General features: G+C 33.1%; 3 protein-coding genes across 14 annotated transcripts in view; 1 reads left to right on the top strand and 2 right to left on the bottom strand.

Annotated features, from left to right (window-relative positions):
* ubr5 (ubiquitin protein ligase E3 component n-recognin 5) overlaps positions 1-2,440 on the top strand; it is a 45,027-nt gene extending 42,587 nt beyond the window's left edge. For all 11 annotated transcript variants that reach the window (XM_052579398.1, XM_052579397.1, XM_052579396.1 and 8 more), the window contains 4 exons: positions 70-183; positions 355-499; positions 1,449-1,534; positions 1,742-2,440. In XM_052579398.1, coding sequence (XP_052435358.1) covers positions 70-183; positions 355-499; positions 1,449-1,534; positions 1,742-1,954 — 558 coding nt within the window. In that variant the 3' untranslated portion in view covers positions 1,955-2,440. The remainder of the gene's footprint in view (positions 1-69; positions 184-354; positions 500-1,448; positions 1,535-1,741) is intronic.
* A 988-nt stretch (positions 2,441-3,428) lies between these two features.
* srsf10a (serine and arginine rich splicing factor 10a) lies at positions 3,429-12,167 on the bottom strand. Of its 2 annotated transcripts, none has more exons than XM_052579399.1 (6): positions 12,000-12,167; positions 10,519-10,623; positions 8,219-8,322; positions 7,880-8,051; positions 6,045-6,095; positions 3,429-4,160 (listed from the first exon to the last, which is right to left on the bottom strand). In XM_052579399.1, the coding sequence occupies exons 1-6, from the start codon at positions 12,062-12,064 to the stop codon at positions 3,908-3,910; spliced, it is 750 nt and encodes a 249-aa protein (XP_052435359.1). In that variant the 5' UTR covers positions 12,065-12,167; the 3' UTR covers positions 3,429-3,907. The 2 variants fall into 2 exon arrangements, with proteins under 2 accessions (XP_052435359.1, XP_052435360.1); XM_052579400.1 differs by lacking the exon at positions 10,519-10,623 and adding an exon at positions 9,855-10,122 and having other exon boundaries at positions 8,219-8,358; positions 12,000-12,165.
* Positions 12,168-12,931: 764 nt separating this feature from the next.
* On the bottom strand, positions 12,932-14,033 carry fabp10a (fatty acid binding protein 10a, liver basic). Its single transcript, XM_052579402.1, has 4 exons — positions 13,869-14,033; positions 13,529-13,701; positions 13,098-13,187; positions 12,932-13,021 (listed from the first exon to the last, which is right to left on the bottom strand). The coding sequence occupies exons 1-4, from the start codon at positions 13,933-13,935 to the stop codon at positions 12,971-12,973; spliced, it is 381 nt and encodes a 126-aa protein (XP_052435362.1). The 5' UTR covers positions 13,936-14,033; the 3' UTR covers positions 12,932-12,970.
* Positions 14,034-14,234: the final 201 nt, after the last annotated feature.

The following is a 14,234-nucleotide window of genomic DNA, read 5'->3' as shown; positions in this document are numbered from 1 at the left end:
TCCCTTTGCGTCAGGCATTAGAGCTCTCCTTCTGTGCTCATGACTGAAGGTTTCCTGCTGCTTCTGCAGGTGGAGCTCCTGTCCGGCGGGGTCAACATGCCTGTGACGCCTCTGAACGTGTACGAGTACGTGAGGAGATACGCAGAACACCGCATGCTGGTGGTGGCAGAACAGCCTCTGCATGTGAGTGCACTTCACACTTTAACGGTTTTCAGTGCATGCACTCCTTGAGAACTGAAGCCAACTTTTACTGTTCGAGGAAGGATACGAGAACATGTGCTATTGCTTTGTAAAGTTCTGTCAAAAATGAGGAGAAGCATGCAGATGTGTAAGTGTAAGGATGTTGTTTTGCAGGCCATGAGGAAGGGTCTTCTGGATGTGCTTCCTAAGAACGCTCTGGAGGACCTGACGGCGGAGGACTTCAGACTGCTGGTCAACGGCTGTGGAGAAGTCAACGTCCAGATGCTCATCAGTTTCACCTCTTTCAATGACGAGTCAGGTACATTGTTTTGGGGCTTCTCCAAGATGCATGAAACTGATACATCTTTGCCTTTATAAGAACTTGAATTCAGAATGATTTGAAAATGTGACAGTTTGGAATCTTCATTACATTTGTTACAATTATAACATTGTTTCTTTTTTGAAAGTTCCAATTAGTCAGTTAGTATTTTTTTTGTGAGACTTCAAGCATTTTAATCCTTTGTATTTTTAGGCACAATTCGGGCCAGGATAAATCTTTCTCAATCTTTCTGCAGGACTTAGAAAATTAAGGTCTTAACTCATAATTCATTAAGGCTTGATATTCAATGTTGCATGCACTGCAAAAAAATAAACATCTAAAATGAAGTCTATCTTTCTGTGAAATTGCAAACTAATCACCCAACATTTAGTTATTTGGAAAACCTGAAATAAAAGTAAAGTTGCCAATGTCTTAATTTAGTTAAGAAAAAAACGGATATAAAAATGATTAAAAAGCTATAATTAATAAAAATGACAAGCACACAACAAAATTCCTAAAACTAATTAAAATTAAAAACCAGAATAGCAAAAAAATCAAATAAGAAACCTGTAACCGTGATGGGACACATGAGATGCAAACCCAGCTTTCGTTGCTTATCTTTAATGTGATATTCCAGTTTAATTTGCAACTTTAGGATGGAAGCATAACTGTTGAATATATATATATAAAGCATGTTTTTCATTATTACACATGCATTGTAAAATTAATCTTTGTTAAAGTGTATAATTTGGTGTTTGTTTTTTTTTTTTTGTAAGAATATGAAGCATATTTTATTGGAATATCCTGTTGTTTTCAATATTATGAAATCACTTTTTCAGCTCCTATGGAATGAAATAAATCCGATCTGTTTGTTGTAATGTTCATAACTGAAGCATGAGCAGTGTGTATGTTGTTGTTCATCGGTAATCGTGTGGTTTTGATCGTCCAGGTGAGAATGCAGAGAAGCTGCTTCAGTTCAAGCGCTGGTTCTGGTCCATCGTTGAGAAGATGAGCATGACGGAGCGCCAAGACCTGGTACAAAGAAAACGTTTTCTCTCTACACAATATTAAGGCTAGGACAATAAATCGATGCATTGTGAATTGAGTAATTGTTCTGCATCGTTCTGAGATTATTTATTGTTCCTGTAGCTCAAGTGGTAGAGCATTGCGGGTTCGATTCCCCTGTGTAAACCTGTGTCAGATGTTAATGCATCGGTGTGTGTGTGTGTGTGCCGCCCGCAGGTGTACTTCTGGACGTCCAGCCCGTCTCTGCCGGCCAGTGAAGAAGGCTTCCAGCCCATGCCCTCCATCACCATCCGGCCGCCGGACGACCAGCACCTGCCCACCGCCAACACCTGCATCTCTCGCCTCTACGTGCCACTCTACTCTTCCAAACAGATTCTCAAACAGAAACTTTTACTAGCCATCAAGACCAAGAACTTCGGTTTTGTGTAGATGAACCCTGTTTAATCGTTGTGTAATATTACTAGTACCATTTTTGTAGATTTATTTTTTGTCTATACAGTTTTATGAAATGTACAAAGTGCTGTCGCATCCCTGGCAGTCTTTTCTTTTTGTTTTTGGTCTGCGTTGCAAACGCTGGACGGCTTGTCCTTATTTTCTTTTTTATTTCTGTTATCCGAGTATAATGCTACATTCCTGCATTGGCTTTTGCGAAGTTGAAGCCTGCAGCTCTATTGGCTTGAACCGTAACTTCCCGTGACTTTGGCCTGACGTTAAACTGTCCGCCAAACCCAGCCAAAGATGACAGCAGGAGTATTTAAAGAAAAAAAGCTTACACTGTGATTGATTTCTTCCCCAACCCTGACCCTAAACATAAATATTACTATCACTGAGAGTTCACTGCTGCCTTCGTGGAAAGTCATTTTTTCTTGTATAGAGGGAGTAGGGAATTTCAGAAATAAACTTGGATGCAAACTAGTCTTGTGCTGCTGCTTTTTTTTTTTTTGAGTGCTTCAGTAACACTTTTAACAAATAGGTCTTATTTGTTGATGCATTTATTAATCATTTAATGCTATGTTCCTGTTAACTAAGTGTTTCCAATACTTTTATATAAACATTTGTAACTCTATTTGCCTCACTGTCTTGAAAGGCTTTAAATTGGTTTTGAATATTTTGCCATAAATAGTCAAGAAGTTGGACAACTTGCAAAATGCACATTAAAAAGTTACATTAAGAAATGCTCTAAGATGCACAAAACTTGCATTTTACGCTCACTGGTCACATTAGCTATATAAGATACTGTGAATTTAATTCATAAGTAGGAAATTAAAGCAGCTCGTTTGCATTAATCCACATGCAGTGCACAAGAAACCTATTTACTACAGAAATATATGCATTTTTAAATAGTCTTGTATAAATACATGGCCATTCTATTAGTGTTGAATATCCAGGTGACCTGTACTAAAATGCAGTGGTAAATTGTGTAAAGTGTTAAATTTTATGATTCATCATTTGACTAGACCACCAAGTGCAATGCTAAATGTAATTGAAAATACAAAGTAGCGGTTTATGTCCAAAATAATTAAATATGCAACATACATCCTGATGTAAATGCTAACCTAAGCAACTAGCATTGCGGTAATAACGACATAGTAACATTAGTTAACTACAAGAAATACAAAAATGCAAAATCACGTGCATTGTAATGTTTGTAGCGGTTATCATAAAGTAGACCGGGAAGATTTTTAAAAGAATAGTTAATTCGTAAAATCGTACAATGGTGAGAAAATAGCCTACAAACTAAAAAGAAGGCAACAAGCATAGAGCTTAAAAAAGGGGCGGGGCTACAAATAGTTTATTGCTAAAACTACAAATACTTATTTTCTATTTAAAAAAAAAACATCAGCTAAAATGTGCATTTTGGGCTAGATGCAATACAGAAAAGAAATAAAGCATCACGCAGACAGTGCTTGAATCAGGTTTATTTTGCAATGACAAAAAATACTACGTCTTTAATATAAACCGATGCTACGATCAAGACTTGACAAATACAAATTGAGTTTCAAATACATTATAACCTTGGAAAAATCAAAAACATTAACACTGCGATCTTTCCGAGCAAACGCCAAACAAAGAAGTCATGGGTAACCCCCCCATTATTAACAGTGTTTCTGCATGCATCTTTCTACAAACAAACATAGAAAGAAATAAAACGGCTGGTGCTCTGCTCATCTTTTGACTATAAAAATAAAGCCATCTTTACACTGGCATCAAAGCACACTTCTTACAAAAGAACTGCATTGACAACATCAAGTTTCAAGCGAGTTGCATCGTTTGTTTGGGATCCAATATTAAGGAGAACAAGCAGAAGCTACTGCGCCGTCATGATTAAACACAAAGATTGAATGAAAGCTGCACGAGACTGTATTTAAGAGCAGAGCGATGCTAGCGGCCTCCAGACTTGCGTCCGGCCCAGGATCTGGAGCGCGAGCGGGAACGGGACGGTGAGCGGGAGGCAGAGCGGACGCGGGGCTCTTCCTCACGGGATCCGGTCAACACCTGCAGCTCTTCCGCCCGAGGACTGGCCGATCTGGACCGGGAGCGAGAGCGCCGGCTCTTGGACTTGTATTTGGAGTCACGTGAAGGAGATCGCGAGGCTGATCGGTGGCGTCTGCGGCCGTGATCACGTGACCTGTGTCTGAACACACAACATTTGATTTAATGATTGTTTCCAATGTGGGAAAACATCTTTAATGCTGAGCTCAATGCATTATTGTTTTGGCGCCGAGAATAGGAATGCACGATATTAAGAGTTTTGCCGATATCCGATATGCAAGGGGTGGGCGATATGGGAAAAATATAATATCACGGTTTTTAATTTTTACGATTTTAACCACTATTCATTGTCATGTAGGTTTAACTATTTTGTCAAGTTGCCCGAGCAGTACTGCCAAATTAAGTTTCCTGTAATAAAGACTGAGTCTTTCAAAGTAAAAAAAATAAAACATAAAAAAAAAATAATTCAAGTATGGTGGATATTTAGGCCAAAACGGGCTAAGATAAAAACGTATATTTAATATTAAAAAAAATTATTTTTTTTTATGTTATTTTAAAAAAATTAGAAAAAAGATACATATTACAACTACACATTATACAAATAAAACACACAGTGCTTTATTTTCAGGTACAATAGGTGTATTTAGCAGAGCAATCAAGTAACTGAATTAACAAATATAATAAAATAAAACACTATATGAACTGATTCCTAAAGCAACCGTGTTAAAGTTCTTCAGTCATGAGCAGTGTGTTATTTTTCTCTTTGTGTTGTTTTATTAAAATTAAAGGAATCGTTCATCCAAAAATAAAAATCAGTCTGTTAATTGTCACAATGTTTTATTTTTAGACCATCATTTACTCAAAAGTGGTTTTTAACCTGAATGGGTTTCTTTCTTCTATTGAACATTAATGAAATATCCCTTTAATGAGTCGGCTGCATATTTAATACTGTCCCTTTAAGACCTGCACACATCTGTTTTTCTCCTTAACTTTTTACTTTAGACATTACCAACAGAGTAAACATGTAAACATTGTGTTTTGACAGTATTAGTGCAAAGATAACTTAGTTCAGTAATCACCAGCTTTTTAGTGCATGCTTTGAGCGTATACTTTCAGAAAAGCGCACATCAGAATGAAATGTTTAACTAGTAAGGCTTTAAAGCACATGCAAATAATGTAACTTTTGTGATCGCTTTAAAGTCGTCCAAATTAAGTTCTTACTCGACTAATTAAAGATTTTGATATATTTACTGTAGAAAATTTATGTATAATTTTGACCTATAAATCTAGACTTAAAACTCATCTGTTTAGCTGTGCATTTATTGAATGAGCACTGTGCAATGTCCGAACTGATTGCAATATATTTTCACAGTTTTTTTATTTTATTTTACGTAAAATAATTTTTTAAACTGTTTTAAATTCATTTTAAATAAGTAAATTTGTTGTATAACTTTAAAAGTTTTAAAATTGCTTATTCATTAATAAAAATAGAAAGTTTTTTTTTGCTTTAAAAATTATAAAGCACTTTGAATTACCATTGTGTACGAAATGTGCTATATAAATAAACTTGCCTTGCCTATACAATGTATTGTTGTCTATTGCTACAATATTTCCTGTGCAGAAATTATAAATCTTTTTGCTTTTGAGCAAAAACTTGTTTGTTAGATGTAATAAACTTTATTAAAATGAAAGTACATAAAAAGTTTTAAAAATGACTGATTTTTAATAATGTAAGCTTTTAGCTTCTGACCTTTAAATCAATACAGACTCATGATTGTGTGACAATTGATACAATTTTATTTATTCAGAAACACAAGTATCTTAATGATATTTGTGTATTTTACTTTCATTATATTACAAATAGTCCAACAGCGCCCTCTAAGTATCGGCTTATTTTTTTTTGTGTTTACATTTTAAGCCTTTATCGGCCAATACCGATAATTTTCCGATAATATCGTGCATCCCAACTATAGACCTTTAGAAAGAGAAAAACGCAACCTCTTGATGTGAATGCAGTGAATTTTACCTGTCATTGTCACGACTTCTGCTCCTCCGGTGTCTGCCGTGCGACCGAGAGCTGTTCAAAAACATGCAATACATCAGCAAACAGTGGTTAAGAAACAATGCTTTGGGGATGGTGGGGTAACTCGTCAATCACTACATAAAAAATTCAATAAAAATCATTTGGAAAAAAAAAAAGGTTGACAAAAAATAAGTTAGGTTTATAAAGTTTAAAATGAAAAATACATTTTATTTATAATTAAATTATAATAAGAATATTAAAAATATATATTTTTTTTAAATGTCAAGAAAATCAGGGTGTGTTTTTTTTTTTCCAAATTAAAATATTAATATTATATATTAGGGATGATATCGGATTTTGCCGATATCTGATATGCAGATATTTTTCAACTAATTTGGCCGATACCGATATATTTCCTTTTGTTCTGAAACAACACCAAATATCTCCTGTGCAGATATAAGCAGATTATTATTTATTTTTAGTTAGTTTTGAACAAGGAGCTATTTGTTAGAATTAAACAATAATGAAGTTATTTTATAATGGCAGTAAACTTAAGATTTTAAAATAAATACAAAAACTGTATTCAATCACTGGATTTATCAATTAATATTTGAGAAAGATGCAGTCGTAACTTAATATTTATTTTAAGATTTAACATTTGTAAATGGTCTAAAGCAAAAGAGTTGTAAAAATTCTGAAAATCTTTTAGAGCTCATAATTTGTTTAAAAAAAAAAGTAACATATTACACATTAATGAATACATCAGTATATATATATATATATATATATATATATATATATATATATATATATATAATTAAAGTGTCATGTTTGTGATTTTTTTTTTTCATCTAAGCCACAGCTTCTAACCTTTGCATTCTTTTTAATAGAAGTAGGCCAACAGCGCCCCCTGTGGAATTAAAACTCCTTTCTCTTATCGGCAAGACATATAATCATGTTTTCATATCGTTCCGATACCGATATTTACATTTTTGAAGCCATTATCGGCCAATTACGATACTGCTTCAATAATATAGTGCATTTCTATTATATATAATATATTATAGTTTGCGCAGTTTAAAAAAAAAGTTCAAAATTAGGAAAAAAAATGAAGTTATTTTTTTTTTAATTGTACAATTCAAAAGTGAAAAAAGTATAAATAAATAAATGCCTCTTTAACTTTAATGAGGGTGGTTTATGGATATGTTAGAGAAAATGCTAATGGGCAGCAAAATTTTAATTAATGACAATTTTCTATATTATAATACAGACATTATAATAAAAATAAGCTCAAGGATGTTTTTTTTTGTTGGGGGGGGGGGGGGGGGGTAATATGTTTGCATTGATAATTATTAGTTAATGAAACACCACATGACTTAACAGGACCTTACTGTAAAGTGTTACAATAAAGATTTTCTACTGAACAATTTGAATCGAATACAACTCACTTTTTCTGTCTGTATCTTAGACTGATTTGAAATCTGGACCATCTTTATCTTACCACTAAGCGTTCTTCTAGATAGCAGTAAAAGTTTTAGCTAAGAGTTTTTTCTTAAAACCAATTACAAAGCTGCTGAGACAAACTTGTACTAAGGTAAAGAGAGAAGTCTGAAGCTGAGAGTAAGGGGCGGGGCTAACCTCGTTGCTGTGGATGATGTCAGCATGCTTACTAACTACGCACTCAGTGATTGGCTGATAGTCTCTGTCATAGTTTTATACATAGAAATACTGTAGAGCACGATATTACGTTGTCATATTCAAATAAAGGTTTAAAAATAAAATTGTTAATTGCAACATTTAAATAGAACGGGCCTAGATGAGTACGAGTTTGTTCTCACTCTCTGGGGCTTCCGGATCTGCGCGGGCGGCGTTCGTATGAAGGACTGCGAGATCTGCTTCTGCCATAACTGCGGCTGCGTGAGCGTCTGCGCCGGCCGTCGCGCTCATAGTCATCATACCGCGAGTCGCTGCGAGGAGAGCGCTTCTCTTTGGATTTCATCTGACCAGGAGCTGCACATGACAAAAAGACAAACACATGCAACTTAGTTACATTTTATTATATATATATATATATTGAAAAACATATTTAAATACATTTATAAAAATAAAAAAAATCTAATTTTTCCAGTTCAAAAATGTTTTATTAATTTTTGGCATGCAGAAAACCAGCGTCATACTCTTCCTGTCTCCTTGAGCAAACTGAATCTCGATCTGCCGTCCACAGATCCACTTCCTGTCCAGGTTGTGCAGCGCATCCTCTGCGTCTCGGACGTCCTCGAACATGCTGATGCGGTTAAGGCTTTGCATTTTTACAGGTCTGACACACACACACACACCGATGAACATCCATATGACAGAAACTGAACGCACCATCTCACCAAAAACATTACAGATCATAAAGCAAAACACAAATAATCATCTGAATTAATTCTGATAAACGGCAACGGGGAAGGTGTTGGATGAAATTACTCTCAAATCATGGAAGAAATTCATACACAAGTGTATTTAAGGGTGTTTCTTCAACTTCAGGCACTTTTGTGTGAAAGAATCATGAACAAAATGTAAATAATATTCTAATGGTTTCATGTCCATGCAAAAAAGATGTGAAAATATGATTTGCGTGTATTAATACATTTTATTCATAACTTTTTGGTTTGCGTATGTTGGATAGAAATATGGAAAATAAAAAAATAACGTATTAAATATTAATAAACACTAGAAGCATTAAAATAAACAACAAAAATGAATACTAAAATTAATGATAATAAAAAAATGACAGAACCACAAAATTATTTAAATTAATAAAAATATTAAAACTAACTAGAAAAAAATTTGACATTATAAAAATTAAACTTTTTTATAATTAGTTTTTATATAATATTGAAATAGTGACAAAAGCACAACTGACTATTTTTTTTATATAAAAAGATCTTATATAGAGAATTATTTACTAATTGATAAAATTTTAATACTAAGACCGAACATAATAAAATAAATGAACACTAAATTAAATAACTAAAATAATAAAAATGACAAATTTACTAAAAAACTAATACAAAAATATTATTAAAAACTAAACCCACTAGAAATGTATAAAAGCTAAAATTTATTATTTTTATTAAGGTTGCAAAACAAATAATCGTATTCAAAATAAAAGTTTGTTTACATACTGTATGTACTGTGCACATTAAGTATATATAAATACATGTTATTTAGAAAATAAATATGTATAATATTTATATAATAATTACATATAATAACATATATATATATATATATATATACACACACACACACACACACACATAACATTGTCCTTATTTTATTATTGTGTGTATATTTATATACATAATATACACAGCACACAAACATATATTTGTAAACAAGCTTATTTTGAATGGGATGAATCATTTTGCAGCCCTCATTTTTATAAAAAAAAATGTATAAATAATAAAAGTGACAAATATATATATATATGCCATAATAAATAACTGAACAATTATTTAATAATTTATAAATGTATATAATTTGCTATTATTATAAATCTTAATTTATGAATAAATACAAATAAAAAAATATAATGACTAACTGGACATAAATAAAAAATAACATCAAAATAAAAATCAAGTAAAACTAAATCTTAGAAAATGAACCGAGTTCAGAAAGTTCCTGCAGTTACAGAAAACCCCAGAAACGTTGAAGGACACAGGAGCGAATCAAAGGGAAAGATATGATGGATTGTAAAACTGCCTTTGATTACAAACAGAAATCATGTGCTCTGTGATGGTAGGATACAGCATTAAAACGGGTTACCTTTAACATGCTTGACCTTTGACCTTCAGCTTGACCTTTATTGTCTTTAACCGCCTCCGAGAAGGACTTGGGGATGTCTGTGCCCAATAACCTTTAGTCTTTTCCTCTTTCTTTGGTCAGAACGAGGCCTTGACTCCAATTTTGGTCCCCTTTGAATCTTCAAGCTTTAACTCTCTCTTTATTGTCTTTGTCTTGAATCTACTCTACATCGGCCCTTTTATATACTCTTTGTAGGGAAGGTCTCCAGAACTGTATGTCTTTACATTTTCTGAGACAACAACAGAGGAAATATAAGGTTAGGAGACAAACATCGGACACGTCCACGGTCCAATCAAGCTTTAAAGAGACTTTACACCCAAAAATCACAACCGTTTTCGTCCGATTACAATGGAAGTGAATGGGGACCGGAGTTGTAGGTAGTTCCCTTAATCGCTTATTTCAATGTAGACTTATTTTTATGGTGTTTTAGTATTTTTTTTAGACTGGCTCTGCTCCAGTCCCCATTCACTTCCATTATATGGAAAAGAGCAGCTTGGACATTCTGCTCAGTATCTCTTTTTGGCTTACACAAAAGAAAAAAAAAGTCAGATTTTTTTAATATGAAACATCCCTTTAAAAGTTCACAATCTGTTCTTTCTTTTACACATTTGTCTATAAAGGATATTGTACGTATGCAAATCCTCTTGGTCGCCGTGAATAGAAGTCAACAGGAACGTAGACATCTACTATAGGTCCGTAACGACCAAACTCACGACGCAAATCCTCTGGCCTAAAGTACCATGAAATCACAGGACATTCATTCGTTCGTCTCTCTGAGAGCTTTGAGGAAAATCACACCATGTAAGCTCTCAGATTTGCTTCAAATCATGCTTGATTCCCAAATTCATGAAGAATTAAACGACCCATATTCACGAGGAGACTCGCCAATCCTTTTGATTTAGCCAACATTCACAATTCTCGTTAAGTTCTGAAGCATTCAAATTAGCAACTGGAAATAAATAAAACCTAACATTGAAAAAATATATATAAATAAATGAAACTTGGTAATGGTATTTAAAAAAAATTTTTTTTATAATAATAATACAAATCAACACAAAATTAATGAAAACAAATAAAACATTAATAAATAAATTTTATAAACTTTTTATAAACTAAAAAAATTAAAACCAAAGCTGAAATTATAAATAAATGACAAAAAAAGCATAAAACAAATATTAATATTTGAAGAAAAAAAAACTCCGTAAAAAACCATAAACACACTTAAAATAACTTAAACTTAAATATATAAACAAAAGCTTAATAAACAAGTGATGGAGCATAAATTTAATTATAGAAAAAAAAATATCAGTAAACATTAGAAACACTAAAATTACTAATTGAAAATAAATTAAACTTAATAATAAAATTGTCCATAAATAAAAAACATCCAAAAATTACATTTCTAAATTAATAAAAAATAATTAAATACATTCCCAAAATAAATTAAATGTAATTGTATTACAAATTAAACCGTAATATTTTAACATACATGTATAAATATATATATATGAACAAACTAGAATAGTATAAAAAATAAAAATCCGTATGGACAAAAACGAACGGAATGAAAAAATTACCAGTTTACTTTTGTTGAAACATAATTTCTGTTTTATGTTCTATACTGTATAAGGGGTAGATCTTATTATTGGTAATTTGGGAAACATATACAGGCCCAAAGTTTGAACAGCAACATTATAAACAAACAAAAAATAACCCACCAACGTTTAAAATCTTGTCTAGATTCAACATGAATCGATTAGTTGAAGCGTTTCACACTAAACCTGAGCTAAAGATACCGTGATTAAGATAGTTTGACTTTGAAACGTCACTCATTACGTATGCAGCGTTCCTCATGAATATTCATACATCTAATCCCAGCCAAAATAGGAAGAAACCCAATCCTGCTGCAAATATCAGACTAAAAACATTCTACATATCAGACAAACATATCAATTATTAATTTAGCTTTAGATGACCGTCGAATTTTGACGTTTATTAATATTACACACGACATACTTCTGCTAGTGAGGGATATTTTTGCGACGCAAACGCGGCCGACGCAGACCGCTGCACTAACTACTGAAGATACCCACTAAACGCACTAACCTGCTGTCATCGGAGATATTTCTGATGAACAGAGACGTGTTTGGAGGTCGCATGTATCTCGCCATGCTAAAAAGATAGCAATCTTTAGCTCCTCAAACGCAGAGAGAAACACGAAGCGCGCGAAGGCCGCAGTCCTGATCGACGTGCTCACGTACACTGGAACACGCGCATGCGCGCCATGACGTCACCGCCGAGCCGAGACAAAGATTTCTGTTTGCATAATTGTTTTAACTTTTTTATTTTATAATGGCCTGTATTTAGTGGAGAATATAAAATATACATATTTTGTTATTTCAGAAAAATTATTTTTAAAAAATCATGTTTTTTTTTTTTTACTGTCTATGGTTTACATACGCATTACGCACGTTATGTTGTTCACGTTATGTTGGACTTTATATAAAAAACGTTCAATATTTGGGAAAATAAGCCTTTAAAGTAATGAATGCAGAGGTTTAATAATATCTAAAAACATTACTGAGTATGAAAAATAAAAAAGCTGTAGAATGTTTTAATATCTGAGTTTTATTATGCTTATTTCTTTATGTTAAGTAGTTTTATGATTTTATTTATATTTTTCATTTTATCTTAATGAATATCTTTAAAACAAACAAACATTTATTCATGGAGAGCAACACATGGGCTGAGATCTGTTAAATTAAAAATTTATGTTATTTTTATTTTTATTTTTTTACTTACAATTTGAAAACATTTGATTCTTGAGTTCTCATAACAAGAATATTTGACATGTCAGATTGGGGCAGGTTATGTCTGTTTTGTATGTTGATTTATTAATTACAGCACATGCTGGCCTAAAGGTTTGCTATTTCTGTATGCTACCATTTACATTTTTGTTCATATTTCAGGAAATATTATGGAAATGATTGTTTATTTGAGCGAATAATACAATGAACCAAATCACAAGAAGCACACACTAGGATGATAAACCAGAGCTTTATTTAAATAGTAACTCTTCACATCTTCTTGCTCCTCCTGATCATGGTGGTTCCTCCTACTGTCAGGGTCTGGGAAGAGAAAATGGCAAATGTTCATATGTAATACACACCTAGACAGGTCTGAGCTCTGATGAGCAACACAAACCTCCACCATCTCTCCTCCCTTGATCTCCTGGATGTGAGAGAACCGATCGGTCTGACACACCAGCTTCCCTCCATCCAGTCTGACAATGCACTGAAACACACAACAACAGATGCATCGTCCGGAAGAAAATATTATTCATGATATATTTTGCATGCAATTTATTCATAATTATTCATATATATTCACAATTTTATTTGCATGTAATATTACAAAACATTTATAAATAGCTTTATAAAAAAACATAAAAAAATACATATATGTAAAAAAAAAATATTTAAAAGAAAAAAAATAAAATTATATATATATATATGTATATATATATAATTTTTTTTATTATATTTTTTTTTTTAAGAACTGAGCTTCTGTATTCTAAATCAACTCTTCTTGAACAGTTCCACATCATAAAAATATTTGAGAAAAACATGTTCTACCTTGAGCTTCTTGCCGTCCATGGTGGTGATTTCAGCTTCCTTGCCGACAGTGAAGGAGTTTGTGACGGTTTTTCCAGGGGTTTTGGATGTGATGGTGAAGTCGTTGCCGTTTTGATGGATTTCAGTCACTGGTTTAACATCCTTGGCCATTTTAATGACATCTTCTGGCAGAGCTGAAAGGAAGAGAAGCAGCAAGATAGTGAGTGGTCGCTCAACAATCATAGCAAGGAATTCAAATGACTCCAGATGTCTCTCAGTTTATTTCCCGAAAGCACTGCATGCATACAAAAATATGCAATGCTTTGGGAAATGCAACTGTTATCATTTGACAGAAACTCACAGATGGCTCTCAGAAACTCCTCGTAGTTCTCCTGCACATAAACCTGCCACGTTCCGCTGAAGGCCATGTCTTGCTGGCAAGAGCTCAACACAATGTGAGGAGACGTTCATCCCAGACCACTACTTATACTCTCTATGAGTTTAATCATTCACATTCTGGCTGTTTCCCTGCTGTTTGAACAACCCAGAGTTCACTAACATCATTTGTGGGGTCGTGCCTCTCTTTTAAAAAGAGCATTTGACTTGCATCCCACCGTTTATTAAATCTTAAACAGAATTAGAAATTTTTATTATTCTGGAAGGATGCATTAAATTGAGCAGAAGTGACAGTAAAGGCATTTATATTGTCACAAAATCTTTGTGTTTC

The sequence above is a fragment of the Carassius gibelio genome, chromosome B16 (assembly GCF_023724105.1).
Source record: "Carassius gibelio isolate Cgi1373 ecotype wild population from Czech Republic chromosome B16, carGib1.2-hapl.c, whole genome shotgun sequence".
Classification (NCBI taxonomy): Eukaryota; Metazoa; Chordata; class Actinopteri; order Cypriniformes; family Cyprinidae; genus Carassius; species Carassius gibelio.
Note: the sequence above shows the minus strand (reverse complement) of the source record. Positions and strands in the feature narration are given on the sequence as shown.

What these genes read in the sequence shown, in the direction of transcription:
- srsf10a (XM_052579399.1), bottom strand. Translation starts at nt 12,064, where the DNA reads ATGGCGAGATACATGCGACCTCCAAACACGTCTCTGTTCATCAGAAAT. An exon ending in AATATCTCCGATGACAGCAG is followed by an intron (nt 10,624 to 11,999) that starts GTTAGTGCGTTT and finishes ATGGTACTTTAG; the next exon opens with GCCAGAGGATTTGCGTCGTG. An exon ending in AGAAGTCGTGACAATGACAG is followed by an intron (nt 4,161 to 6,044) that starts GTAAAATTCACT and finishes TTGTGTGTTCAG; the next exon opens with ACACAGGTCACGTGATCACG.
- fabp10a (XM_052579402.1), bottom strand. Translation starts at nt 13,935, where the DNA reads ATGGCCTTCAGCGGAACGTGGCAGGTTTATGTGCAGGAGAACTACGAG. An exon ending in GGAGTTTCTGAGAGCCATCT is followed by an intron (nt 13,702 to 13,868) that starts GTGAGTTTCTGT and finishes TCTTCCTTTCAG; the next exon opens with CTCTGCCAGAAGATGTCATT. An exon ending in TGGACGGCAAGAAGCTCAAG is followed by an intron (nt 13,188 to 13,528) that starts GTAGAACATGTT and finishes TGTGTGTTTCAG; the next exon opens with TGCATTGTCAGACTGGATGG.